This window comes from Megalops cyprinoides, chromosome 7 (assembly GCF_013368585.1).
Source record: "Megalops cyprinoides isolate fMegCyp1 chromosome 7, fMegCyp1.pri, whole genome shotgun sequence".
In the NCBI taxonomy this organism is placed as follows: Eukaryota; Metazoa; Chordata; class Actinopteri; order Elopiformes; family Megalopidae; genus Megalops; species Megalops cyprinoides.
The window spans coordinates 11,339,205-11,366,501 of record NC_050589.1 but is presented as its reverse complement, the minus strand read 5'-3'; the positions used below and the strand labels follow the sequence as shown (position 1 = coordinate 11,366,501).

Genomic DNA, 27,297 nt, shown 5'->3' with positions numbered 1-27,297 from the left:
TACAGGAAATATGAGGTCTGGCTCATAGGTTTCCGTGTTCAAAATCAAGGTAAGTATACACACACACACACACACACACACACACAGTGGCAGCATCTTCACACTCTCAGTGCAACCTTGGGCATCTGCAGGCGGTACCTGAGCTGGAGTGTAACAGGCCCAAAGGGCGGGTTTAGGGGCGTAATCCTGTCAGGTACTGAAATGCATGCTGGGAACATGAGGCAGACCCCCACAGTGCCCAGCTGTCACTATCTGCACTCATTCAGACCTTTCATCCAGACCGGATAATCCCGCCAATCCTGCTAAGATCCGCAGACACTCGGTTACGAGGAGAGAACTGGCAGGTGGCACCTTCCTACAGCCGACACCGAGGTAAAGCAGAATGCAACCACTATGTGGACGAGCAGGCTATACTGCTAATAAACATTTCATAAGCATGTTACTACTCATTAACTATGCTTGACTTTTTTATTTTGACAGTTGTAAATACCAATGATAAAACCTGACATTAATTCAAAAGAACAATTCTAAACAATGGGATACAAACTCCCAGTCACTCTTCAAATAGAAATTTAAGAAATTATTAACTGTATTTCTTGCCCTATGCCTGTTTACAAACTTCGAGAACACCTCTTTTAAGAGGTAGAAATGCAGTTTTCTAGAAGTAGATGCAGTTCCTTAAAATGAAGATTGACCCCTGCAAGGAATGAAAACATTTGTTTTTACTGTCCTTTAAAGCACACTGGTAATGTATGTGTAAGAACATACCTGCTGCAGGTAGTAACAACACATTTCCTCTTTATTATTTCAATCTACAGCCAATGAAAAATCTTCATATGTTATAAATGTGTGCATGAATATGAATGAGTGCATGGCTGGTCAGTAAATACACATTGCACTGCACAGAGAGAGGGTCTGTGACACTTGTAATAACTGCCATTTTCCTCTGTATCACAGTAAGAATCAGACTGATGCGATTTGAAACGGGCCCTTTTGTTAGATGGGACCGTAACAGCACTGTGATCAGAGTGAAGAGGGGGAGGAGTCTGAAGGTGGGGGATCAAACTGGATTGGATTAGAGAGCTACCAGTTTGACTTCATGTGTTCAGACCCACAGAAAGAGCGTGGTCATGCTTTTAACAGGGATGGAGTCAGTAACGGCCCAAACGATGCTCTTAATGAGACGCATTCATCAGGGTGGCAAACCAATTCTTCATGAACCATGAAGTGAGTGGAGCTTACCTGTGCTGTCAGTCATTGTCACAGCAAAACTCCCCAACATCCTAGATTCAGGCAGTTACCAGACAGAGCCACCAAATGAAGCTGAAAATTATATTACCCTCAGATTGGAAGCTTCAGTCTGCCATCTCGACAATTTACAATTTCAAGTTTCTCAAAGCAAACTGGAAAATAGCTCTATATGCAGTTTTGCACCCACAAAATGAAATGAATTCTGGTCCCTGTAGTCTTCTCGCTGCCTTTGTACTCTCACACTGTCTTTCCTTCTTCTATCTTCTTCTCGTAAAGTGAGCACATTTCGAACTGACACTTAAAATGACCCGAGTTTACAGCTACAGCAGTGCTTGCAGTCATGATTTAGTGGTGAATCTCAGTGGCAAAGCCTGCTCCAGACGTACCAAGCGGCCAGATGAGGGCTGATTTATGATTCATGGCTAATCTCCCTCACGGGAGTGTCTCTCTCAATCTGCCGTAATCTGTTTGAAGGATGAATGGGATTAGCTGGATTTGACACCACTTCCCACAAGGCTGCAGTTCAAGACAGAAAGAAGGTAAAGGGAGGGGCCCCAGACAGAAAGAAGGTAAAGGGAGGGGCCATAAACAGAAAACAGGTAAGGGGAGGGGCCACAGCATAAGGTGGGCACACTGTCAGTGTGTCACCATGACGATTTGGAGGCGCTAATAGGCACCGAGGGTATTCAGGCGGTATACCGGTATGTGCACACATATACCGCCTGAATTCAGGGCATTATGGGTACTCATGCCACTGTGCCTGGGAGCTGTGCAAAGCCCTCCTGGCCTTCTGTTAGCTGCTGTCATCTCTTTCATTCCCACATCAGAGACCTTTTTATGTGAGGCTGCGTCTGTGATGTTTTTGGCCTGTTAAATATGTGAAACGTGAAATATATATATATATATATATATATATATATATATATATATATATATATATGTCTAGTCTACATCTAATATACACAAATATACATATATATGGAGAGAGAGAGAGAGATTGCGGTATTGAAGTTGAAATATTAGGATATATATCTCCCAGGATTTCCCATGATTTAATTCACTTTGAAAGACATAAACTGCACTTTCTGAGCACTGCCATGCATGCTATGCCACAGTTTTTAACTGATTTTGCCACTGCATGTTCCCCAGTCTCAGAGATGGCTCTGCTTCCTACCATTGATTTCACCCCATCTGAAGGGTAAGATTACTACTGCCATTTTTCACAGATTACACCCAGATGTATCTCCGATAACTCATTGCATGTAAAGAAACCATATTACTGATAGTACTGTAAGGCATGTTTCATGGACTTTCATAGACACAGGCAGGTATAGCCATGGGCCATGTAAGGAGAAGTGCTTTGAAACTGTATGAAATATGTATGGCAATGCTTTGCTGGTGAATGAACTGAGTGAGCTGCTTGTCTGGTCAGTTTTAGTCTTGTTTGGCTCAGAATCCTTTAGAGGGGAGAGCCCCACACGCTGAACAGGTTTGGACAGTCCCCCCTGAGAGGGACAGCTCTTTCTTCCAGTTTACAGGTCACTTCATTTATGGGTCATTCCAGCTTGCGTGAGAGATGTCGTCAGCAGGCCTCTATAAACCGAAGCTCAAGTCATCCCTGCTTATGAAAGCACAGCTTCTCCACTCAGGGGTGTTTCTTCATGTTTCCCATTACTTCTGTTTTGTAAACGTACAATACTGTTGCTGATTTCCCAAAAACAAAACAGAACCAAAAAAAGAAAGAGTGAGTTTTGCCACTGACTGATAAAAAGGCCTCAGTGATCCTCTGCTGGGTTTGTTCAGGTGACCCAAGCCCTGGGCCTCACTGGGCCCCAGTGACCAGGGTAGCTGGTCATGTGAGCTGGACAGGGACAGGAGTGGGTTGGTGCGTGTGTGCAGCCACCAGGAAACAATCCCAAACTTGTGTGTGACAACTGGGGCGTCCTGGCCGTCCTATTGGGGGTTCCTGGGGGGGAGGCCGGGAAAACTGGGCCAGTTTTTCCAGCTGAGTGGGAACAGGGCACAGGGGGAGCTGGCACCGAAAAGTAGGCTAAACAAAAGGCCACCAAGCCCCCTCTTGTTTGCAGGGTGATAAGAATTTTTCTCGTGACCAGACTTGCAAGTTCACGCTCCGCAACGCTGACGGTGACCCAGTGTCCTTTGATCCATTCACAAGCGTCCTCTGGTTCCATTCATGCTCCACTTTAACAGGGCAGCTACATCACGCTTGTAACAACCCAGATCAGAGGGGCAGAGGACTCTGCTTAAAATATAATTTGTAACTGGATGACTTGGGTTACCTTGTATTGCCTCAGAAATACAATAAAATATATTTGCACTTCAACATTATGAGTCAATCTGGTGCGTTTGACATTTCCAGAATAAAAACATTTGCATTATTTACTTTTGTCAGTTCTTTGAGAAAATGGAATTGTGGGTCAGTTCTTATCAGGTGTATTTTTTCTGTGCTGTTTTATGCGTGGCATTTGCATAGTAGACAGTAAAATGAGAATGGCCTACAGGGACAGAAACAAAATGATGTCTGAAGAAAATACTTTTTTGTTACAATCATAATGAACAAGCCAGTGATTTGGTCTCCAGGGCAACAAAACCCCTGGTGAAAATTACCCGATGCAGTGGAAAAAAACAAAGTGAACACCACAGTGACTGATACACTGTCTTGCAGTGTTCAGGAGCAGCTCACAGGAAAACTGACACCTCTGAAACTCCACGTGCACGCAATCGAACGTCAGCCATTTGGCAACATCCAGCTCGCTCCACAACAGCGGCATATTTTCGGCTCTGCGTGTCACAATACCGGCGTGTTCCCCTTCCTGTGAAAACCCCATCACGACACCAGCAATGAGGTCATTGGGACGATTCGGAGAATGAGGATCTTGCGGGCCAGGAAGTCGCGGGCCAGGACGCCCTCACGCTCCAGAACATCCCTGTGACCTCGGGTTCCTGGTAACTGTGTCAGGCACAGGATGAACAAAGCACATTACATTACATTCATTTAGCAGACGCTCTTATCCAGAACAACTTCCAGCACAAAAGAACAGAAGTGTTTCAATTCGGATTAAATGAGCAACAGTGTCAGGCCAGGCTAGCAACCCTCCCAGACCCAGAATGAGAGCACAACATGTTCTGTGTTTACATCTAGGTCACAGACATTCTCCTCTGCCATGCTGAGGTAGATCCACGTATAGATGGTGCCAAAGGTCCATGTCCCCGTTCTTCTAACACGCAGACAGACGAATGCACTGTATTCCCTGGAACTTCATTAGATACACTTTGTTCTCCTCTGGATAAGAGCGTCTGCTAACTGATGCCATCTGAAGTGAAAATGTAGGTAACTGTGGTGAGTAGCAGGTCAGTCTGGCCTGAGCTTTTTGTGCAACATAAAGTTTTTGTCCTGGTCTGTTGAGGCATATCTCAGATTGGTCCAGACGATGATGTCGCCCTAGTTAGGCCTGCAGAAGACGACCCTCTCTTTTGTGTGAAGTCAGCCTGTGAAATGAAGATATAAATAATACTATTACCAATATTCATCATTGCAGTCATAACCATCATCCTTAAAATTACATTCACAATCACAGTTAAAATCACTGAAATTCAGGGATGGTGAATTCTATTTGTGACAGCTGCAGAATCTCTTGGTTTTCATCCAGAGTGACAGGTACACAAATCAAAGGTTCATATTAATTACATGTAATAAGGTCACACGAACAACAGCCTACGCAGAAAGCATCAGCCACAGCTGAGCATGTTTCAGTATGGCTATAATACCCAACTCCATACAGACTACAGACGTGCTACATTTATCAAAATGCAAATGGCTTGTTCCAAAGAGATGCAATAATACCCCAAAGTATTGTATAAAAAGGCAGATTTAAGTGCTATAACATGCAGGTAGGTAAGCGTTAGCTTCTTCAGAGGTGGGCCTTCAGTCTGTGGTGGAAGGTATTCATTGATTTTTCCCTCAGAACCATGATTTTGGCTCAGCTTTTATTTGTGTCATTTTTTGGATGTGAGGTTAGATCACCTGTTGCTCCAAGTGTCTTTTAGCTGCCAATCAGAAAATGAACTCTAAAACATGACTGATTCTGTTGTACTACAGCTCATTCTCAGCCCTTTGGGTGCAGGCCTGTACCCCTGAGATTTTCACTCTCCCGTGGAGGTCCGGGTTCAGTCAGAGCTTTTGGGGGGTGCTGCTGACGTGGGATGGTTCATTGGGGCTCCAGGGAAGTCTGGCTTCCTGCTCCTGCCGCTGCTCACTGCAGGCTGCGGTTTGCGGCTTTGCTTTCTCACGCTGCTGTTGGTCCGTTTCCTGTGAGGCTTGTGAGGCTGTGAAGGCCGATGCTGATGTGTCATGAGTCCTGTGTCATGTGACCAGTGCAACTCAGCCTTTTTTTGGTGATAAACTGCCACGCTTCTTATGAGTTCCATGTGTTGGTGGTATATATACAGTATATAATGTGTTCAAGACTGTGTGTTTGTAACTGTCTTGTCTAATTATGCCTCTAGAGGTTTGTGTGTGTGTGTGTGTGTGTGTGTGTGTGTGCGTGTGTGTGTTTTTCATGTAGCCTGAAATAAGCCCAATTAGAAACAATGTTGACTCTGAAAAATACATGTAGACGATAAATAAATAAAGAATAAGCCCGGCAACCCAAGCCCTCTGTCTTTTGCACTCTCCTGGAATTTTCTGTAGCGATGTTCATCATTTTAGTGCCCTGTCAACAGTATAAAAGCTGCCCTCATTGAAAGAAGCGTGCCTCTTGCACATGTCTCTGCCTTTATCGAGCACATGACCTAAAAGCACCACAGCCTTTGATTTTTTATTAACAGAGATAATGGAGTCGTTTTATGGGCCTGTATCTGAAACCATAAAGCTTTCCTGCAAAGCATTAGAATCTTTTCCAATTGACGTCAGACGTCTCCCTCTGTTTGCTGTTCTTATAAAACTCTGTCCTGTGTTCTCGAACGTGCGTATCTCAAATTCCAGACTAACTCAGACCTGAGAAAGGACCTGCACTTAAACCCAGCACTATCAGCTGGGGCAGACCTAGACAACAGGCAAGAAACATTATGAAAGAGGCAGGCAGCCCTGATTCTGGAGTGCCAGAAATGTTTCTGCTGTCTGCCACATACTGTAGGTACCTGTAGTTACAGAGACAGAAGCGGTCATCAGCCTGAACACACGCAGCCGACCCTGCCGTGGAGGTGCTCAGCATTTCACCATTCAGAAAGACGGTGCCATTAACACCACTCTGTTAGGAGTGGGAGAATTACTCTCCCGGTCTCCCAGGAAGAGCAGGAGCGCAGGTCCGCCTGAAACACACATGAAAGCACGCTCGAGTGTCTTTACTGCATTCACTCTGCCACACTATCCCAGAGAGAAAGTACCTCAGCATGACCCTTCAGTAAATATCCAGGACATAAATATTTCAGGTGTAAAAATGAAAGCTATGTAAGTGTCCCTAAATATGGTCAATATGGGCCACTAAAAACAAAAGAGAAAACTGAAAGTAAAACTAAAATGAATAAAGTTTATAATCCTGTAAATTATTTAATATTCCAAGTATTACTTTTGGATTCAACAACAGCAAATACTACTACTACTACTACTAATAATAATAATAATAATAACATTTAAAAAGGAGGGTGCACAGCTGCGGCCTGAGCTCTGGGTTCCATACTGCCTTTTTAGACAACTGTCAATCAGCAGATTTAATAATTCAGAGCTGGAGGATGTATTTTAATATAATATGGAGAAGATATGCATGGCCTGCTTATATAACCTGCCCAGAGGGTGTAGTCTTCACTCATGCTGTTCTATCCAATAGGATGCAGGTTTGAGTGTCTCTGTGATGCTGTGAGGGGTCTGAGTGATTTGACTCTGACAGTGTGATGGGACTCAGTGATTTCATTATGATATTTCATTAGGGATTGAGTGACTTCAACTTGATGAGAGTGATGAGGTTGAGTGGCATGAGCATGACAGTCAGATGGTGCTGAATGGCTTGACTGTGATGATTAGACGTGGTATGAGATAACGATCACACCAGACTGAAGTGTCATCACAGTCAAACTGACTTACCAACCGAGTTAATGTCTGAATGCAGATCAGGGCTGTAACAGGGGGTAAACACCGGACTTCTGTCTTTATAATGAAAGAAAAGCCTAGTTTCAGAATGGCAGATTCCCAGAATCCTTAAACACGGCTCCCACCAAAAAAGGGTGACCTCTGGCATGACTGCAGTTTCCCTGACAGTGTAGCCCTCAGGACAGCCTGCTATTGGAGCTACACTTATCTACAGCTCGCAGAACTGTGGGTTTAAAGCAAAACAGACAGTAGAAATAACCTTTTTGAAGAAATAGTTTCTGTGGTAAAATACACTCTTATGTATTTACATATAATATATATCTGACTCCCAGCTGTAATTTACCAAACAAGCAAAAACAAAACAAAACAAAAAACTTCTACATTTTTCTTGATTTGCGTTACCACGACACTCCTGCCACTGACTTTACTATGTATCTTGTGCCATCTTGTGGACATATGTAGCACTGCTACTGCATATGTACACTAGACAGGACTGAATTACATCAACAATTCCATTAATTTTGGTGTACCATTAAACGCAAGTGTCACTGTTTTCATTCTCAGACATAGTTTATTGGATAGTGTATTGGAGTTTATTTATATCAGCAACCATGAAAAGGAGAATAAAAAAAGTTTTGAGTATATGATAATTGAGTAAATGTTGATTGAATCCAGGTCTGACTGGGCGGTAAAAGAAACTCTTAAGGTTTCGCCATGGACTCTACTTTTTCTGTAAGATGCGGGGAATTTCAGCATCATTCCTGTAAGGTCCTCCCTATCTACTGCTGCAATTATTTGGCACAATTTCGAGCTAAGCGCAGAGCTAGCTCTCTGTTTAAATGGCTCCAGTTCCTGATGATCTGTTGTGTCTTAGGTGTCAAATTTCTGAAGAAAATTGCCTGTGAAAAATTCTATGAATAGGCTATATATGACATGTCAGTTTAAAAAGCCTTTGATTAAGATGAAGCAGACGCTTACATTTTTCACATGGTATCCATTTACATAACCGGATTTTTATATTAGTGTTACAGATATTTCTCCTAATGGTACAACAGGAGCTGAAGCTGAAACGGCTTGACCTCCTCTGCTCCTTATCACTTCACTGAACTGGTCCCTATGTCGTGAATGAGCATAGTGTGCCCGTTAATTAGCCTACATATTAATTGGCTTTCTTGCAGTTCAACCTTTAATGATGTGTGAAATAGCGGAAACTGGAGACCTCTCATCTTTATCATAAAACCATAATAACTTCGATTCAGTTCTGATTCTTTTAAAAGCTGTGGCCAGTTATCACAGACTTCAGTCCGTTGCTAATATCACTCCGTTGCTAACATCAGTGCGCTAACAATGTAGCCTAAATGCTGGGTAATTCAATCCAGAAAGCCTTTTAACAGAGCGGATCTTCATTTTACATTCACGTTATATTTACATTTTCCAGTGGTCAAGGGTCACCCCTTCACTCTGTGCACATATCTCCCCAGCAACCACCTGTCAAACAATTGCTATCAATGAGTCAATGACCTTCCAGTGTCATCTTTAATAAGAAAGATGCTCACTGCTGAATGCCATTTTAAAAGGCAATACAGCACTGACAGGCAATTTTAACTGAAGAGGAGATTAATGAATGACTAAGCAGCCACAGGACAAACTATTTTTCTGGGCTGCAGCTCCCATTGAAAGTAAATAGAGCTTTGAGAGCTATTACATGTACAGCACAGAAAATGTTTGCACTTCAACAACCTTTCTTGTCATTTCAATTTACTGTGATGCATGTTCCAATAAGGGGAACGGTATTAAATATTTGTTTGCCTCACAGCTCACTTTAAAGGACTGATATTATGACGGATCAGGTTAAGCCTTTGAGAAATTTCATGCCATTCAGTGTCGTTTTTTGGTGTTTTTTTTTTTTTTTTTACCAACAGCTCTGACTGTTCCGGAGTGCTAGTGGTTGGTCTTTTCTTGTCCAACGTGGATATAACGTATTTGTTGATGGACATCAATTTGCAATTTCCAAGAGCAGATGCTCCTTGGATCCAATCTTTATGAAACGTGGATACATCAACCTTTTGAGTCCGTTCTCATTACTATGCTGTAATACCAGCCCATCAAGGTGATGTGAAGATCAGATGATATGTGCCGCTAGACAAAGTGACTTCCGAAAACAAACAGCAGCTGATGACACGAGTTGCTGTGTGCCTGACCTCTCCTGGAGAAATGACAGCGCCTGAGGGAAATTAATGCTTATTGAACCCTATTATTTAGAACATTCGGCCGGCACATTGAAAATTCCTGGCAAAATGAATGGTGTATCGTTCAATATATGAGCTGATACCAAAAAGGCCAAAAGCATCAGTTATAAAAAAAATTGTACTATGCTAATTATACCATGGGAGGCAACACATCACTGAAAATTAAATATATTGAATTATATGTAGGCCTATTTATATTTACTCATATCTTTGAGAGCTCAGGTAAACCACTCTGGGTGAAGATGTAGAGCTCCATGGGGGGAGGACCTCTTGTGTGATGTTAGCTGATGCTGTGGCGCTGCTGCTCAAATTAAATTATGCGATTTAACATTTTTGCCCCCGGCTCTTGTGGTACAACAATGGCGGCCAATGTGCTTTGGGGTAATAAATTAACAAATGCATACAGAGAGAATATATGTACCGGGTATGATACATTTGTTTTACATTTGATTTAAAGGCCAATTTGTCCATGTAGCCTAACTGCTCAATATTTGTCAAAGCAGAAACTTGCAGAGGCAAACTTCGCATATGGCAAATGGCACATGTGCAGAGGTAATCTCAGTCAGTCATTCCTCCCATGACGCAGGCACGAAACCTGCCCTCGGAAACTGTTTTTCTTCCCACTTTTCTTCACACATCGCTTCTCCTTTAAGGGAAAACCTTGGCTGTCCGGCCCAGGCTGCGGCGTCATGAGAGCAAAAAAAAAAAAAAAAACTGCACTGAAAGTCAGAGGCTGAGCACCCTGTTCCCAGCTAAGCTAGTTAGCTGTATTGTACCCGACTCAGCTAGCTAACTCCTGCGTTCATTTTCTTTTCCTTCTTACTAAAAGCACATGTGAGGATTCAGCTAATGAATGCATTTAAGGACTGGAACCCCGTCATTAGTTACTCGGGTCGGATCGGCGGCAGCTGGCTAAGGCTGCCTACTTTTTCACAGGTGGAAACTGCAGAATCAGCCGCAGAAACCGATATTATAGCTGGCTAGCCAACAGTCATATCGATAGAGGCTAGCTAGCTAGCTGATTAGCTAGCTAGTAACAGGTTCGGTTCTGTCGCAGCAGTGGTACGCTGCCTGGCTGTTTTTACAAACTGGTTTTAAGTTATCGAACGTTAGCAAGCCAGTTAGCCCAGTACCTGCGCTTCACTAACTCGTTAGCTAAAGTAGCTAAAGGCAGTATATCTAGCGTTTGCTAGCTGGTAAGTCAGGCTAATTATCGTCGGCAGAAGTGAACGTGAGACGCCAGGAAAAGCAGGGAAACTCTGATTGGAGACTCACGATGCTGTCGAACGCACAGAATCAGAACCAGCCGGTTTTCCCGAACCCGCACCAGCAGCAGCAGCCGCCGCAAACTCTGCAGAACCCGGCGCAGTTTCTGCAGTTTCACTCCAAACCCACGCTGCAAATCAAGAAAAACGCGATCACGGACGATTACAAAGTCACAAGCCAGGTCCTCGGTTTGGGCATCAATGGCAAGGTTCTGGAAATCTTTCAGAAGAAAAACGGAGAAAAGTACGCATTAAAGGTAGGCATGTCCGAGATGGAATTACCATGTATCAAATTTAACTTTCCAATATGCTGTATTCTGATAGCGAGATTTTGTACAAATGTAGTGAGATGCATCTGTGTTGCCTCTGACGGGTACAGCTAGCTTAGGATGCTGCGTTTCCTTCTGAAATGTGACACTCAAAGTTATCGGAAATGTAAGCAACAAGGTTTTGTGACTGTTCTCACAAAGTATTTTGCTGATCGGACGATGGAATAGTTTTGCGGTGTCCCCAGCGAATAGGCGAATAAGCTATGATTCAGAAATCTCTGGTGTGTGTCTCTGCCCAGTGCTCCAAGATAAATTGTTTCTAATTAATCCTTGATGAATGCTTGACAATGAATACTTTTGCATGCATGTGTCTAGTGAATCACGTCATCCCAAGTCGTGGTTGATTTGGAAAACTGTGCACCTCTCGTATTTTCATTGACCTAGCAGCTAATTTTAGTTGGGTGTTAACTTGACATGCCTGTCTTGTGTCGTGTTGGAATGCTATGACGTAGGTCGCCAGAACACGCTGCTGCTCTGGACCTCGGCCCTAGCAGCTCCAACAGAACAGAACACAGGTCAGTGCACTGTAAGCATAATGCAGAAACCCATCGGAGCATACTGACGTATTGAGCTCTGGTGTAGTAGACAGCACTGGTCCAAGCATGACTGCTGTCAGTGTTGGTTTTCAAGATCCAGATACAGTATACCTCCTAGCCAGAGTAACCTTGGATTGAGTACTTTCAGCTCAAAATCTGAAAATGATGCTGAAGCTTTACTGGGGCATAATATCTATTTTTTTTTAACAGTCAAATATCATGATATGAGATGTTGCTGAAATGGAGACCATTTGACAAACACTTGTCATCTGTTGCAGTACTTGACCTAAATACACCTAGTCTGAGGACCGCAGGTTGAAGAAGCCCTCAGATTCAGAGGGATTGTTGTCAGGTTGTCCATTTGATGGTTGCCCCATCCTCAGCCCTATGCAGGAGCATAATAATGCTCTGTGATTGTGGGCAGAATACTTGACCAATCCCCAACGAACTCCCACACAGCCAAACATGGCGGTTAGGAATCTGACAATGAAGGTTCTTATTCCATCTGTAAAAGAATGGAATTCGAACACAGCGTTCTTAACCGTTTATGGCCCACTCAGTCTGGGCTGTCTGCCCGTGTCTCTCTGGGGTCAAACACCTGATCAGCGCCAGAATCGGGCCTTTCAGGGTCCTTAAAGGTCAATGAAATCAGCAAACCAAAGGTCCTGTTTACATGCTGTGTACATAGTACTGTTTGAATGGAAATCAAAGAAGTAGGAAGGCAAGAATGGGAGTGACAGGGATTAGGGTTGCGAGCTTCCTGAATATGATCCCACTGCGGATTTATTGGCAATTTTTCTAGCTGTGTATAAACAGTCCTGCTATAAATTATCCATGATGCATTAGCGTGATGGGTACTGAAATCATTTGGCTTTTGCGATACTTCCTTCTCGTGAGAACTTTTGTGGGAATTCCTTTGACTTGTCAGGGAGGGAAGACAGTTCTACATCTATCTTCCTGAAAGAGTGAAAACGAAAAAAACAAAACTAAAATAAAAGCTCTTTAGAGATGGTTCTGGGTAACCAATTGAAAGTGCTTTACAATATTGTCTCTTTGCATGTCTATCCCTGGGAAAGACAGAACATCAGAACGTTCATTGACTTACTTGGCAACCATTGTTGTAGAAGCAAGCCCCAAAATTCTATTGTGCAGTTACAGGAGGGGTTTTGTATTGTGTGCCTGTATCATATGTGCTATAATTAACAGCATTAGCAAGAGGGCCCTGGTAACTGTAGAAAGTGTCTTTTGCTTGGGAGCCTCGGAGGAAGTGCATTGTGTTGCGTGTGGAGCGCGGCTGTAATATGAGGGCTTTGTCTGTCGGTGTTAAGGTGTGCTGCAGAGCCTGTCCTCACTGGTTGTGTCTTGGCAGCTCGGCGGAGGGAGGCAGGCATGGAGACTTCCTGGCAGAGTCAGGCCTGTGTTGCAGTGTTTTCTCAGAAATCTGCTGGATTGTATTTCCTGGCACTGCTGTCCCCAGCACCTCCAATTTAAAGCGCCGGGCTGGGGGGGGGGGTGTCTGTTTCACAGACCTGTTCATCCCGCCGCCCGGCTGACCTTGGAAGGCGGGCGGAGCCCTCAGTTATTCACCCGCCTCGTACGCGGAAATCTGCCTCTGAGGCTGGAAATTGGATTGATCCCTTAAGCGACCCCGGTATTGCGAGCTTAGGCTCGTGCGTGTTTTCTTTTGAAGTCTTGGAACAGCTGTGTGGTGCGGTCAGCGGTCAGGACCCCGACACCTCGCGCAGTCTCACATGGCCTTGTATAGGCCGGCGCAGCTGTGTCGGACCGGGGGAGAAGATGCAGGCGGCGCACAGCAGCACGGTCACATGGTATCGCTGTTTCTGTGACGGAGAGAGAGGAAAAACTAAACAAAAACAACCAGGCAGCACGTCCCACTGTCCTCTCCGAATGGCCTTACAGGGAGGCCAGGAGGTGACTCTCGGGAGAGCAGAGCCAGAAGTGGCTCTGGAGTGGAATGCATTATCTGACTGTGTTTCTGTCCATTCACACAGAGAGGCGAGGGATGGGAGAGGGAGGGGGAAGCAGGGTGGGGGGTGAGTTTGAGGGTGGGGGTGGTGATGTTGCCTGGATAACGCAGATTTATGACCCGACGAGGCGTTTCATGTCTTCGTGCAAGATGAGGTGGTGTTGACGTTTGTTTCTCTTCACTGTAGGACAGAGGGCAGTTGTGTTTTGCATTTCGCCTGCTTGTATGTGTCATGAGGCTTCCTGCTGGCGATAGATAAGTAGCTAAATTAAGAGTAAGTGCAGGGATGTGATGCCTTTCCAAGTAAACCGCTCCCTCACATGATAATTCATTCTTAAATTGCCATTCAAGGCGACACTGTCAGCTTTGCCCATGAGGTTCAGGAAGGTGCTGATAGTTACTTTCCGCTATTCACAGGGTAGCCACCATCAGCGTGAGGTAAGACCAGCACATAGGAGAGAGAGGCCTAGCTGTGGGACATGCTTAGTCCTTTTACAGGAGCCTGCTGCTGTTCAGCATTGGGCCTGTGACATTTCAACAGGCATTAAACAGATTTCAAAAGCTGTTCCGTGAGGTTTTTTTTTTTTACTTAGCTGCTGATGATACTCTGGTGCCCCTGGCTTACTGGGGTACCGTTACCATGGACCCAAGGTTACTTTATATTGTCCCGCAGAGCTCTCAGGGCCACTGTCCAATGAGATGAGCTGAGCTTTATCTGAGCATTACAGTTCAGCCCGTAGGCTGCTCAATGAGAGCCTAAAAGGAATTTAAAGTTCTTTTCAATAAGTTATTGAAACACAAACCCCAGGGAAAGTGTTTGGCTGGATACGTCAAACATGTAAAGAGTTAAATGCCCCTGTGGCAGATGTAGTACCTGCTGGGTATGTCCAACCAGACACATTTCCCTGGGTTTTATGATGTCATAGAAGAACCCTCTGGGTTTTTTTTAGTACTGGGTGCTGGTTTTGGTCAGGGTGCTGGGCATTCCTGGTCGTCCTGGTTGGGGGGGGGGGTCAGTGATATTTGTGAGTCTGCAGCTGTTGCCTAGTTCCGTGAATAGCTTTGCCCTCCAACCCTCGTCTGACGCTGAGTGAGAGGAAGGAGAGGTGCTTTCATTTCACTATATGACTATAACTGTGCACCTCTAAAGCCTTCCCTGAAGAAGAGGGAGAAGCTGGTGGGTTTTTCATGAGGTTTTTTTTTTTATTTCTTTTACAATTTTTTGCTGGAAATGATCAGAATCCTGGCATTAATTTAACCTTCGGTGCTATTTTGGAGAACTGAGACATTCTCTGTCTCATACATGAATAGGTGCTATTACATCACAGTGTTAATGAGATCTTTAACTATGCCCATTTTTGATATTACTCTATATCACGCTGTGAATCTGCTTGAGATATTCAGAAAGCAGTCAGCCAGATTGCAGTTGCTGAAGAGAGCATAACTGCATTGGAATCACAGGTCTGTTTTCCCTTGAAATGTAATGTCATGACGTTTTCTTTTTCCTTTGTATGTGGTCAGATGAATGATTCCCCCCTCCCCCCTCTTCCCCTCCCTGTGCTGTAATTCAGTTATCACACTTGGCTTTGCGGTGGCTCCCTTTCCCAGAACACCTGCCCCCCTCCAGGGAATCGGCAGGCTTTGGGGACAGGAGTGACTCTCGTGGATCTGTGTAATATCTCAGATTTCACAGCAGTGACACGTTTTCTGTCGTTTGTTAAGCAATGGCAGGGACCCGGTGAACTTCCTGTTTGAGTAAGGCTTGGCAGATGCCGCTGCAGGCTTGGTCCAGCTCGATGTGGGGTGGAAGGAAAAAATTTGATCAGTTCAGCAACTGTTGTTGGGATTTCGCCCAAACCAGCCTTACATCACCTTTCCTTGGCTGTTTTTGTGTGTGTGTGTGTGTGTGTGTGTGTGTGTGTGTGTGTGTGTGTGTGCATGCGCCTATGTGTGTGTGTGTGTGTGTTTTGTGTGTGTGTGTGTGTGTGTGTGTGTGTGAATGAGTGTACAGTAGTGTCAGTGCATGCATGTGTGCCTGTGAGTACATGTTTGTGTGTGTGTGTGTGTGTGTGTGTGTGTGTCTGAGTGTGTGTATGTGTATCAGTACAGTAGGTATATGGCGAACCCTCTCTCCCCAGGTTAGTCCCCCTTCAGTGTCGGGGGCTGCACGGTGCACTTCGCCTCCTGCAGTGTGAACAGCAGAGGTATCTGGTCTGTAGTCCTGTGCAGTACTCTGCCTCTCCTCCTGGCTGTGGTTACGTGTGAAAGAGGCATTCTGACTCTGATTCAGACACCTGCAGCCCTCCTTCCCCTGCCTTCCTTTCATTTCCCCCACGTTTCTTGATCAGATACTGCCTCCTTAAAGACCACAGTCCCCTCGGTAAAGAGCGAGGAAGAGGAGCAGCTTCTGTTTCTGGGTGACGGAGCCTTGCGGTGAAAGGTTCCTCCTAGGGTTCGCCTCGTGCAAACCACGCCGCTGCTGAGAGGAGAAGTCTTTCATTAACAGATCAGTAGTAAGCGGCCCTGAGGATGTGGGGAAAGGCAGGCTGAGGTCTGGCTTCCCAGAAGAACCGTCTGACTGCACGTTACGAGCCAGATGCGCACGATTACTCACCTCCCTCAGGTTGCTGGGTCTGGCTCATTAACAGAGACCTGCGCTGAGAATGGCCAGCGCAGATAATTGAAAATTGATTTCGTTTTCTGAATGGCTTCCCCTCTCGCCGCCTCCTTTATCCCTGTCTGCCTTTCCGCTGCTCTGAGGGAGTGTTTTCTCTGGGTTTAAAAAGTCAGCTCTCATTACAGTCAGTTGTATCCTCCACGCTGCCCTCGATATCTCCTCGTGCCTCTCTCCCGGCTGCACGACCGCCCAGCTGGGTTTGATTACTGTCGTGTCGTTTAGCGATGTCCTCCCAGAAATCCTTTCCCTGCTCGTGGGTCGATCTACGGTCACATGTTGTCAGGTCTGGGCTCATGCTGCAATATTATCGCAGATGCACTCTGGTCTGGGGGGGCGTGTCTGTCAGCAGAGACAGGGCTGCTCTGATAGGCCAGATGGGTTTCGGTATCCGGGAGACCAGCCTTCATGATTTCTCATCTTGCTGAGGTGCTGTAAAACTGCTGAAGAGAATGTCTTTTAGGGATATCAGTTCCCCAGGACATGGCGTGTCTTGGTAAGGGCTATGTAATTGGTAGCCTTAAATAATGAATTAGAGATTTTAAAAAGAAGAAAGACACTATACTGTGAAGAGAATTAGAGGGAATTGCAACTTTTGGATGGGTTTGTGGGGACAGGGAGTTCAAAGGCCCAACTTCCTGTTCCCATTCATGGCAGACTGATGTAGTTCAGGGTTGCTGGAGTTGGTGGATCACTGTTTGAGGTAATCATAGGATTATTTTTAGGCTGTACACCATTGTGATGTATCTGGGTGCAAATCATACTTAAAATGTCTGCCTTTTAGTCAAGAAATGGTAACCATATATGTCATCCCTATCCCATATCGTTATCATTTGAACTGGGAAAATTGAATGATTAATGACCATAATTAACTTCCCCACTGAGTGTCTTTGTTTCTCTTGTTGTTTGGTAATGAGTCCACTAAAATCAATCCCCCGTCTTTGGTAATGGGTACTGAATTCGCTAACATCAATCCCCTGTCTTCGGTAATGGGTCTGCTAAGATCAATCCCCTGTCTTTGGTAATGAGTCCACAATGAGTCCCCTGTTTGTGAGTGCTGACAGTACAGTGAGTGGAAAGAAGGCTTTGGCTTAATGAATTTAGTTGGAGAAAGAGCTGTTGCTCCAACCCCGTGCGGGAGAGCAGGGGAGGCCCAGGGAGCTGCGTGGAGGGTGTCACGATGTCTGACAGGCTTATCAGACGCACCGGCATGTTACCGCGGAGACACACAGGGAAACGGACGCTTTAATGTGGAGATGAGCTCCCCACACAAAAGAGCCAGCCGTTCCAAACGAGCGGAGGAGGTGGGAGAGACAGGTGCTGTTCTGAGTCAGCTGAGAGCCCACAGGGGTGTGGGCGGGGGGGCAGACCCAAAAGAACCTGGAGGAGAGCTGACGAGGAGAGATGAACTGCTCTCAATGAGGTGTGGGTTTATGTAGGGTTGTCATTTTGAACTTTGATGTAACATCAGTTCAGTCTCATGACGAATCTTTTTTTTCGATTCCATGGTGAAAAAAGTATGAATACCCCAAATAAGGGCATTTTGCTGTGATAAAGGATAGGACTGTTGTTGGGAATTCTAATCAGCCCTGAAAAATGAGTATTGTGTGTGGTGTCCCTGCACAGACATAAAGGGAAGCTTCCTTTTGTTGTTGTTAGTAATTGACTCCATGTTTTACATGAAGGCAAAGGTGCAGTTTTCATCATACAGGTGCAGACAGTTCCCACTTATGCTATTTCGGTACTAAATGCATAATTAATGAAACCCAGAGCTGTTTTTTTAGAAGAGTCTGTATGTTGGTAATTGTTTCATGTACTCCCTGCTGAAGATGTTGGAAAGGACGTTTTAAAACACAGCCTTTTTCAGATGCTGGGGTATGTACTGGAGGGGTGATGCTTATGCTAACTTAGTGCAGCATTTTTAAGACTATTATATGGGTCAGTTACGATGGCATTTGGTTCAGATCTGAGTGGTGCTGTTCTGAGTATTGAGGAGAGCACCTCGAGAAATGGCTTTGTCCCCAGACGACTGCAGGATCAAATCCCAGGCCAGGCACAGTTGCTGTACCTGTAAGCAGGGTATGTAACCTGAACTGTAGCAATTATTCATCATATTATTGGATATTATTTCAGTAGGTGTAATGTAACCAACAAAGTGTCACCCTTGCAAAGTGTATCTGATCAGCAAGTAAAACAATGTGTGATGGGAGTGGTTGTCACTGGATGCAGAGGCTGGTGGGATAATGGGTAGTGTAGTTCTCCTGGTTGAGGCTGTGTGATCAGGGCCTCTCCAGCAGTGGAGACAGGCTTTTGGGGTCAGCGGTGGAGATGTGCTGAGATGCTCAGGGGGGGGGGTGCTATCACAGACAGCAGTTTCCTCTTCTCATCAGAATGTGTAACACAAACTGACAAACATCCTCTCTGCACCCCCCCTGACTGTCACTGCCCCCCAACCACACGGTTGTCAGCAGGAAATGCATCAAGCCAAAGGACATGTACACACTCTCTCACACACACACACACACGCGAATACAGGCATGCCAATTACAGATGATATACAGAATGTTTAGAACTTTTTTCTGCCTTCGCGTAGATGGTACAGTCTTCACCTGTCTGTATAAAATATCCACACAGTACACACAGTTAAGTAATTACCATTCCTTAACCTCTGTACATCAGTCACACAGCAATGACGTGGCATGTTGGTGCAGACAGGATATACGTGATATATGTGATGTGTGTTACTATATGTGCGTCTGTAGGCTGAGTCTGTGTTTAACACCCTTAAAAAAAGACGAGAAGGGGATGCAGCATCTAAAAGTAGGCTGGTGTGAGAGGCCATAGATGACTGGGGATTATGGGCTGTTGGGGGGGCTGGGGACGTTTGTGACACTCCTGTCCCACAGGTGCAGGCTGAGGTCCCCTCCTGGTGCCTCGCGTGGCGACTCTCATGTTTCTGCTAGCAGGGGCGGGGGTTGGGAGGTGGGGGTGTGGGGTGGGGTGTTGGGTCCCTGTTAAGGCGCTAGGTTTTGAGTTTTCAGCGCATCTGGTCCCAGGGCTTTGTTCCTTCTGGGCCTCTGGTTTTGCGTTCATTTGTGGTAGTCTTGTGTGGCACTGTTTTCCTGTAGCGAAGGGCGAGAGCAGTCACCCCACCTGGCCTCGAACCCGGATCCACGGGGCACCAACCATGCGGCTTCGACCGCAACGCCAAAGAGCCATGCTCATTGGAATGACAGTCAGAGCGCATACTCAACCGCAGTGACAGCACTCCGTCACACTGCCCTTAATTTGGGCTTCATTTGTGGCATGTCTGTCCACCCCCTCGGCTTCCTAGCAGGCCCTGTGAATACCCTCTTTCCCTGTTACACTCTCCATGTTTCCCCCTGAACGCCAGAAAGCCACAAAGGGCTGACCGTGTGGGATGGGCTGGTCTGCACGGTCTTGTCTCAGAGGGAAATGGTCATGTACTAAAGGAAGGTATCGGAACTAGTTGATACGGTCGTGTTTGAGAGGGCGACAGTCAGGTACCAGAATGAGGCATTAGTTCCACACGGTCGTGTTTTAGGGGGAGATGTACGGTCAATACAGTCTGGTTTCAGAGCAAGGCGTGTGGTAATATGGTGGCATGTCAGAGGGACACGGTTAGGTACCAGAGCGAGGCATGCTTTCCTTCCCTGTGTTTTGGCTCAGAGAGCTGCTCCTGACTCCTGCTGACGGGCTCGTCTCTCCGGGGTGACAGCAGTTCCAGGAATAACTTGTTGTGATGACTTCACTGGCTGGCGCATTTGTTGGTGTGAGACCGCCTCATGCTGCAGTTTATTTTACATGTGTGCATGTGTCTCTGGAGAATCTGCATATGTATATGTGTATGAGTCTCTAGAGAATGCATATATATGTGTGTGTGTGTGTGAGTATATATATGTATATGCATATTGTGTGTCTGTGTATAGGGACAGTGTGTGTGTGTGTGTTTGGTGAGTCTGCACACTGCATGTATGTATGTGTGTGTGTGTGCATTTGCGTGTGTGTGTATGTGTGATTTCTCCACCAGACTCAGTATCACCGATGCAGTATCACCTGAGAGGAGCAGATTGTGTGTAATTGGTTCTGAGCAGAGCGGTGGACTCGTTCCTGTCAGTTTGGCCCGGTGTCACATGGCGCTCAGTGTGTGGTGTAGCGGCTAGCGCTGTGCCCTTCCTTAAGGACGTGTGACATCAGCTCTGCTCCGCCCCCCCCCCCCACTGGGAGAATATTCCCTCCCTCCGGCCTCCGAGCTGAGCGTCCCTCTCATAGATTCATCTATGCTGTGTGGTCCTCTCTTCATGGAATCATTTCAGAAACGCTGTGTTTCAGATCTGCCATGTGTTCAGATATGTGTTCAGTGGGTGTTCAGCTGGGTCCCCTGCTCCCCACTCAACCCTCATCCCCCCCAGGGCCCCCAGCACATGTCTTTCATCTTACTGTCGCTGAGATCTATAAACAGCTGAACCTGCACCACGAGACCATGGTATTTATGTGCTGAAAAGACGTAGTTATTGCGCATTGGCCCTGAAGGCGTGAGGCCAAGGGTGTGTCACGAGCGTGTTTGATTTCTGACTGTCCTGCCCCGGGCCGGGGTGCTGGGGGGTAGCCCCCTCCCTCTCCGCCCCACTGCTGGGGACGGGGTGTGTGTAAAACCAGTTCTGCTGTGAGAAACACCCTGTGATGACATGGTGTGGGTTTCTCCTGTCAGAGATGCCCTGTGATGACGTGGTGTGGGTTTCTCCTGTCAGAGATGCCCTGTGATGACATGGTGTGGGTTTCTCCTGTCAGAGACGCCCTGTGATAACATGGTGTGGTTTTCTCCTGTGAAGGATGCTGTGTGATGACATGGTGTGGTTTTCTCCTGTGAAAGACGCTCTGTGATGACATGGTGTGGTTTTCTCCTGTGAAAGATGCCCTGTGATGACATGCTGCGGTCTCTTTATTCGAAACGCATTCCTGCATGGACAGGGCCAGGCTTGTGTTTCCTGAGTTACGCAGCGATCTGAAGGCAGCTGGATGCCTTCACAGTGGAAGTAGAGTTCAGTGGGTAAACTGCTGATTCGTGCCTTTGTGGTGTGGAGGTGAAGGCAGAAAATTGACTGCGCATAGCCCTGTCTGTGTGTTTGCGCAGTAGAGTTGACTGCGCGTAGCCCTGTCTGTGTGTCTGCGCAGTAGAGTTGCACAGGTCTCCCATGGCCGCCAATCCTCTCCCTGTTTATGACTCTGCTGTTCATCTGTCGTTTAGTCCCTGTCTCACACACACACCACACACACATCTCTGCACTCTCTTGTACTCACACTGTGTGAGTGTGTATGCGTGTGTGCATGTGTGTGTGCGCGTGTGTGTGTGTGTTTCTTCGTGTATGTATCTGTTTTCATGTGTGTCTCTACGTCCGCATCTTTGTGTGCATGTATCTCTGACTGTGCGTGTTTCTCCATCTTTGTGTCTGTATCTGTGCGTTTCTGTCTGTGTCTCAGATGAACAGTGGTGTCTGGAAAGTGTGTCTGAGCAACACAGAGGAAGAAGGAGGCTCCTGAAAGAGCTCCCACTCTAAAATCAGGCTGTGAAACCCTGTTTGTGCACTGTATGAAGCTATAATGAACTGAATTCAGATGTAATGTCATGTTTTGCTGTTTATCACCGTCAGCATTTTGATTGGTCAGTGTTCCTACTGGTGGGGCTATGAATGGTTGGGGTAATGGGAGCTAAAGCCCCTCCCCCAGCCTCCTGTTGGCTCATGGACTGAGTGAAGCTGAACCACCTTTGCTTTGCTTATTTTGGGAAGGTCACATTCATTCTTTTTTCAATTTCATTTCTTGTATTTTGAAAAGAAAATGTGAAAGAAGAACTCTGCCGAACCTCAGACACATTTCTGGGCTCTGACGTCGGTGGTTTCAGTGACCTGCATTTCGCTGTCGCTCAGCTATTCCTGAGGCCAGCCTTGTATCCACAGCAAACAACACACGGAGGCTCTGGTTGCTGCTGGATGACCTCTCTCTGTCCGCTGTGCTAGACAGGAAGCGGCCGGGGAAAAGTCTGCTGCCGTTCTCCCAGGAGCGTTTCCACACGCTGCAGTCTGCACTTTCTATTCAGCATCTCCCAATCGTTGCATTACACTACATTCACTCAGCAGAGCCTCTTGTCCAGAGCCACTTCCAGCACAAGAGAGCAGAAGTGTGTCCGTTCAGTTTAAATGAGCAAGAGTGTCAGACCAGCCCAACAACACTCGCACACATTTACATTTACATTTATTTATTCAGCAGACGCACACCAGAAAGAGCAAGCATAACGCCATTCAAGCACTTTCAGTCAAGCTGCTGGATGAATTTATCAAAGACGACAAATTAAAAAAAAAAAAAAACAACCTGTTAAACAGAAGGCTGAGGGCAGCCTGCTGCTGTTCTCTCAGAAGTGTTACAGAGCGCTGTAATTTACACTTACGATTCAGCATCTTCCAGTCAGAGTGCCCTATGGATGTGATCCATGACGACATGAAAAAAAAAACCCTGTGAAGTGAAATGCTGAGGTATTGCACAGTGTCGGGTGAACAGTGTAACTGGGCCAGCATTGTAGCTGCTTCTGTGACGGTGGCACTTGTTCAGGTTTGCGATTTCGAATGGTGGCCCTGAAGTGTGAAGCTGCGGTGTCCGGTGCCTCTGGAGGAAAGTAGTTCATGAGCTGTCCCCTCCTGTAATGTCAGGCGGCTGGTAGCATTTGGGCGGCTTACCTGTCTGGAATGTCAGTCTTTTCAGGGTCAGTGACTGGACTCATTTTTTTTTTTCCTTTTAGCCAAAGCTGGCAGTTTTACATCCTGAAGGCATGCAGTGTATTTCAGTAAATTAGATTAAATCAAATTATGCTTTGTGTTTTTTTTAAAAAAATGCGGTCTCTTCCATTTCCTCTGATCTCTGTAGGCGGTTATACAGAGTCCAGGAGGACCCTGAATGCCCTTCTCCCTCTCGCCGAGGTGGTTTTTTTACTGTGTCATCTGATTACTGCTGAGCTGGGTGGGTGGAAGGATGACTGGGTGTTTCCAGTTCCTGCCTTATAAGCAGAGGGTCTGCTCTTTTCCCTGCATTTTCCCTGCATTATTCTTGCGTGCTGGAACACTTTCGACATGGCCAGATGCTACCTGCTGAAACTCGCCCAGGTGTTCACCACAGCAGGAAGGGTGTGGTAGTGTGTGGGGGGGTGGTTTGATGCCCTAGCATTCTTTTATTGACATGATTTTCAGCAGCAGGGTGTGGCTGGGCGAGCCGTATCTTTCTGCTCTCGAGGTCGCCATCTCTGCAAACACACAGGGGTGACCTGAGGCCGATCGCAGCGTGTGTAGCTGGCTTTCGTCCATCGTCTGTCCCTCAGGGTTGCCGTCTGTCCGCCTGATTACGCTGATTCAGTCAGAAGAGCGCACTCGGGCCTAATCAGTGGGCCCAAGGTCTTACGTGGTCTTTGTTTAGAGAGCTAGAGGAGCACAGATTGCCTCTGTGAGTAATGAACAGTAAGGTAAACGGATGGGTCTTTCATCTGCGGTCTGTGAGGGCAGTCTGCGGAGGAGAGAAGCGTTTGTACCCCGGGCTGCGGCCCTTTGTGAAGCTGTTTAAATGCCGGCGTTCCCCAGCGCTGGAGAAAACCTCTGGCCCCTTGCCCAGGCAGTGGCGTTCCTGGAAGAGAGTAATTGGGGAAAATGTGCTCTGTGTTCACCCTGGAGCACCTGGGGCAACCGCGGCAACATCACAGCAACATCAGGCTGCATGCGCAATCGCTGCATCTCTCAGAGCTGGAGCAACAAAAAGGCTGGATAGTTAGATATGTTGGGGTTTTGTCTTTGTTCCCCTCTGTGAACTGGCTGGGTTTCCCCTCAGCGTGACTCCACTCATCCTGGAGCCCTGTGGTCCATTTCAGCCCTCCAACTTTGTGCTTTGTCCAGGTCTTTAACCATAAATCTATCCAGCTGCTTTCTAATACTGTCATGGTGTGACTTCATTGGTCACAGAAATTATACATTAGTTACAGTTACTGTTATCATTAACTAGCATTTTGACTTGTTTTGCTACAACCAATTGAACACAGTTGGAAGGTTTAATAGCCTCTTTATTGTAGCCCTACAGCATGGGGGAGGTTGGTACACATCTGCTACATGGTCGCAGTCACAGGACTGCATCACAGACGTTTCAGTGGGAAAAACAGTCCCACAGGCTGGGTGGGGAATTTCACATTCTGCTAAAGATAATCTGAAGTGTGGGAGCTGATGTGACATTCATGAGAATCTAATCTCATCTGTCACCTGACCTCTTCCTGTGTCACCGTGGAAGCGGAGCTGCTGACTCAGCACAGAAGCCCCGTCCGCCGGCTGTGGGACTGTGGGAGGAAGAGGCGCAGCAGTGCACTGTGGGACATAGGCCACGCTGTGATCTCCTGACTCTGCCTCTGTGTTCGGGCAGGTCCCGTTGGGCGGCGTGGTGTTAAACACTCACACACGCAGGCTCCGCCACTCGGGCGGAGTGTCCTTTTCGGAACGGTTCGTGGGCACTCTGTGCTCTCGTGGTAACAGCGGGCCAGGGCAGTTTCCCACACCCCTCCGGTCTATCAGAGTGAAGTCTGGCAGCTGGCAGGGCGCTGTGTGGTCTTTATCTGCCTGTTTGCCAGAGGCAGTCTGACCAATCGGAGCCTTGCTTCTGAGGGCTGGCCTTTTCGAAGCAGCGGATTGGCTAACAGCTGCAGGGGTGTAATGCACAGACGAGGCTTGCCCTCAAAAAGAGGAGCATTCCTCAGCGCTGTTCCTGACTCGCAGGGATGGGACAGGGGAACATGGCCAAGGCTAGCGGTCCCAGCAGCAGCAGTTGTGTGAGACTTCTGGCTCAGCTGATTTTGGGATGAATGTCCTCTGAGCCTCTGTGCTGGGCTTTCCCACTGAGAGGCTCAGCTGTGAGTAGGCGTGTCTCCTCTCTGTCTGATGGAAGCGGTGCACCTGGTAGTGGGGGGTATGTGGGGGGTGGTGTCATCTGTTAATCTCGCTGTCAAGCCCCCCACGCATGCATACACATGCATGCACGCACGCACACACACACACACACACACATTTGCACGGTGACAAACGGCTACACTCACATTCACGCACACTCTCAGACACACAGGCATATACATGCATGCCCTCACACGTATATACAAGAATGTAAAAATATGAATATGCACACACGTGCACCAGTGTAAGAGCAGGAGTGGTTGGTGGTTTTAAGAGGAGGCTGTCCAATGACAGGCCACTCCTCGCCTGCCACATGGTCCCCCTCTGCCCCCTAACTGTTATGCTCTGCATGCGCGGGAGGGGTGGGGGGGGGCTTTATTCGGGGCTACTGGGGGGTAAAGGAGACGCCCATCTGTCACTCCTGCCTTCAAAGTGCGTCACAGGGGGGACTGCCCCTTTTAATTAAAACCCTGCCTTCACACTTCAGGGGTTTCCTAAGCTGGCTTTGTACTTCTCTGTGCTGTGCCTGTACTCATGGGATCACCCTGCTTTAGATTTCATTCCTGAAGAACAGATGTTTTCAGAGCCCACATTGTCCTGTTCATTCACACAATTCTGACACAGAGGCTGCAGTGTTCTGATTGGTCACGTAGGCACTCGTTACTTATTTCTTCAGCTGGCACCCCAAGGTGACCACTGTCCATCTGTTCACCTGTGCATTTAGTGAAGCGAGTGAGGTTATTAATTATTATTATTATTATTATTAGGCTGAGGGTATGGCAGCAGTACTGACAGCCCCTGGGCAGCAGGCTCAGCCTATTAAACTCTTCGGGGCGGGGTGTCTGGTGTGCGCTCGCAGGTCAGAGAGGACAGCAGGTCTGAGGAGGAGCAGCAGCTATGGGGTGGAGTGCACAGCCTGCTCTGACAGCGGCCGCTCCTGATTTGTGATTGGCTGTGTCAGCGAATCATGGCTTAAAGGGCAGGGGTAATGAGCAAGGACATCTGCTGACATCTGGGACATTGACACGGAGCCCTCGACTGGAAGAGCCACGCCAGGAAGAGGAGCTCTGACCCCTGTCCTCCTCCGTCACGCCCACCGTCACGTTCTGACAGAGTCTCAGTGGGAGGAGAGAGTCTCAGAGGGAGAGGAGAGTGAGAGATGAGAGTCTCAGAGAGAGAGGGTGAGCCTCAGAGAGAGAAGAGAGTCAAAGAGAGGAGAGTAAGAGGAGAGTCTAAGAGAGGAGAGTAAGAGGAGAGTCTGAGAGAGAAGAGCCTCAGAGAAACGAGAGAAGAATCTCTCAGAAGGAAGAATGTCAAAGAGAGGAGTCTCAGAGAGAGGAGAGAGGAATCTCAGAAGGAAGAATGGCAAAGTGAGGAGTCTCAGAGAGGAGAGAGGAATCTCAGAAGGAAGAATGGCAAAGTGAGGAGTCTCAGAGAGGAGAGAGGAATCTCAGAAGGAAGAATGCCAAAGAGAAGAGTCTCAGAGAGGAGAGTCCCCAGCTGCTGCTGCACCCTGCGCTGACCACAGACCTGTGTTTACAGCAGAGGATTATGGGAATTTGCAGGTGGCCTATGTCCATGTTCCAAGTGCCATTCCAGAATGCAGTGCAGTGGGATTCTATCCCCTTTTCTGCTCTGCTCCTTTCACCTAATACAGGTCATCAGTGGTGTCAGGGCATGGGGTTGCTGTTTTGAGTCCTTTTTTGGCTGCACTGCGAAGTGGTAGTGGTTATGCTGTAATATATCTAATCAGTCAGTTAATGGTAAATCTAATTGGAACCTGAAAATAACTTCAGTGTTAACTAAGAATTTACATTTTTCTTGGGACGTTCCAAGCACACACTGGGTTCAGTGTGGTTGACTTATGCATGATTTGGTTGGTCCGATCAGTGACTTTCCCTGGTTTTATTTTA

The 27,297-nt window shown here is 46.9% G+C and overlaps 1 protein-coding gene across 1 annotated transcript in view; it reads left to right on the top strand.

Annotated features, from left to right (window-relative positions):
- Nucleotides 1-10,559: 10,559 nt before the first annotated feature.
- The window catches only part of LOC118780565 (MAP kinase-activated protein kinase 2-like), a 32,607-nt gene continuing 15,869 nt past the window's right edge, over nucleotides 10,560-27,297 (top strand). Inside the window, exon 1 of the mRNA XM_036533138.1 lies at nucleotides 10,560-11,128. Coding sequence (XP_036389031.1) covers nucleotides 10,883-11,128 — 246 coding nt within the window. The 5' untranslated portion in view covers nucleotides 10,560-10,882. The remainder of the gene's footprint in view (nucleotides 11,129-27,297) is intronic.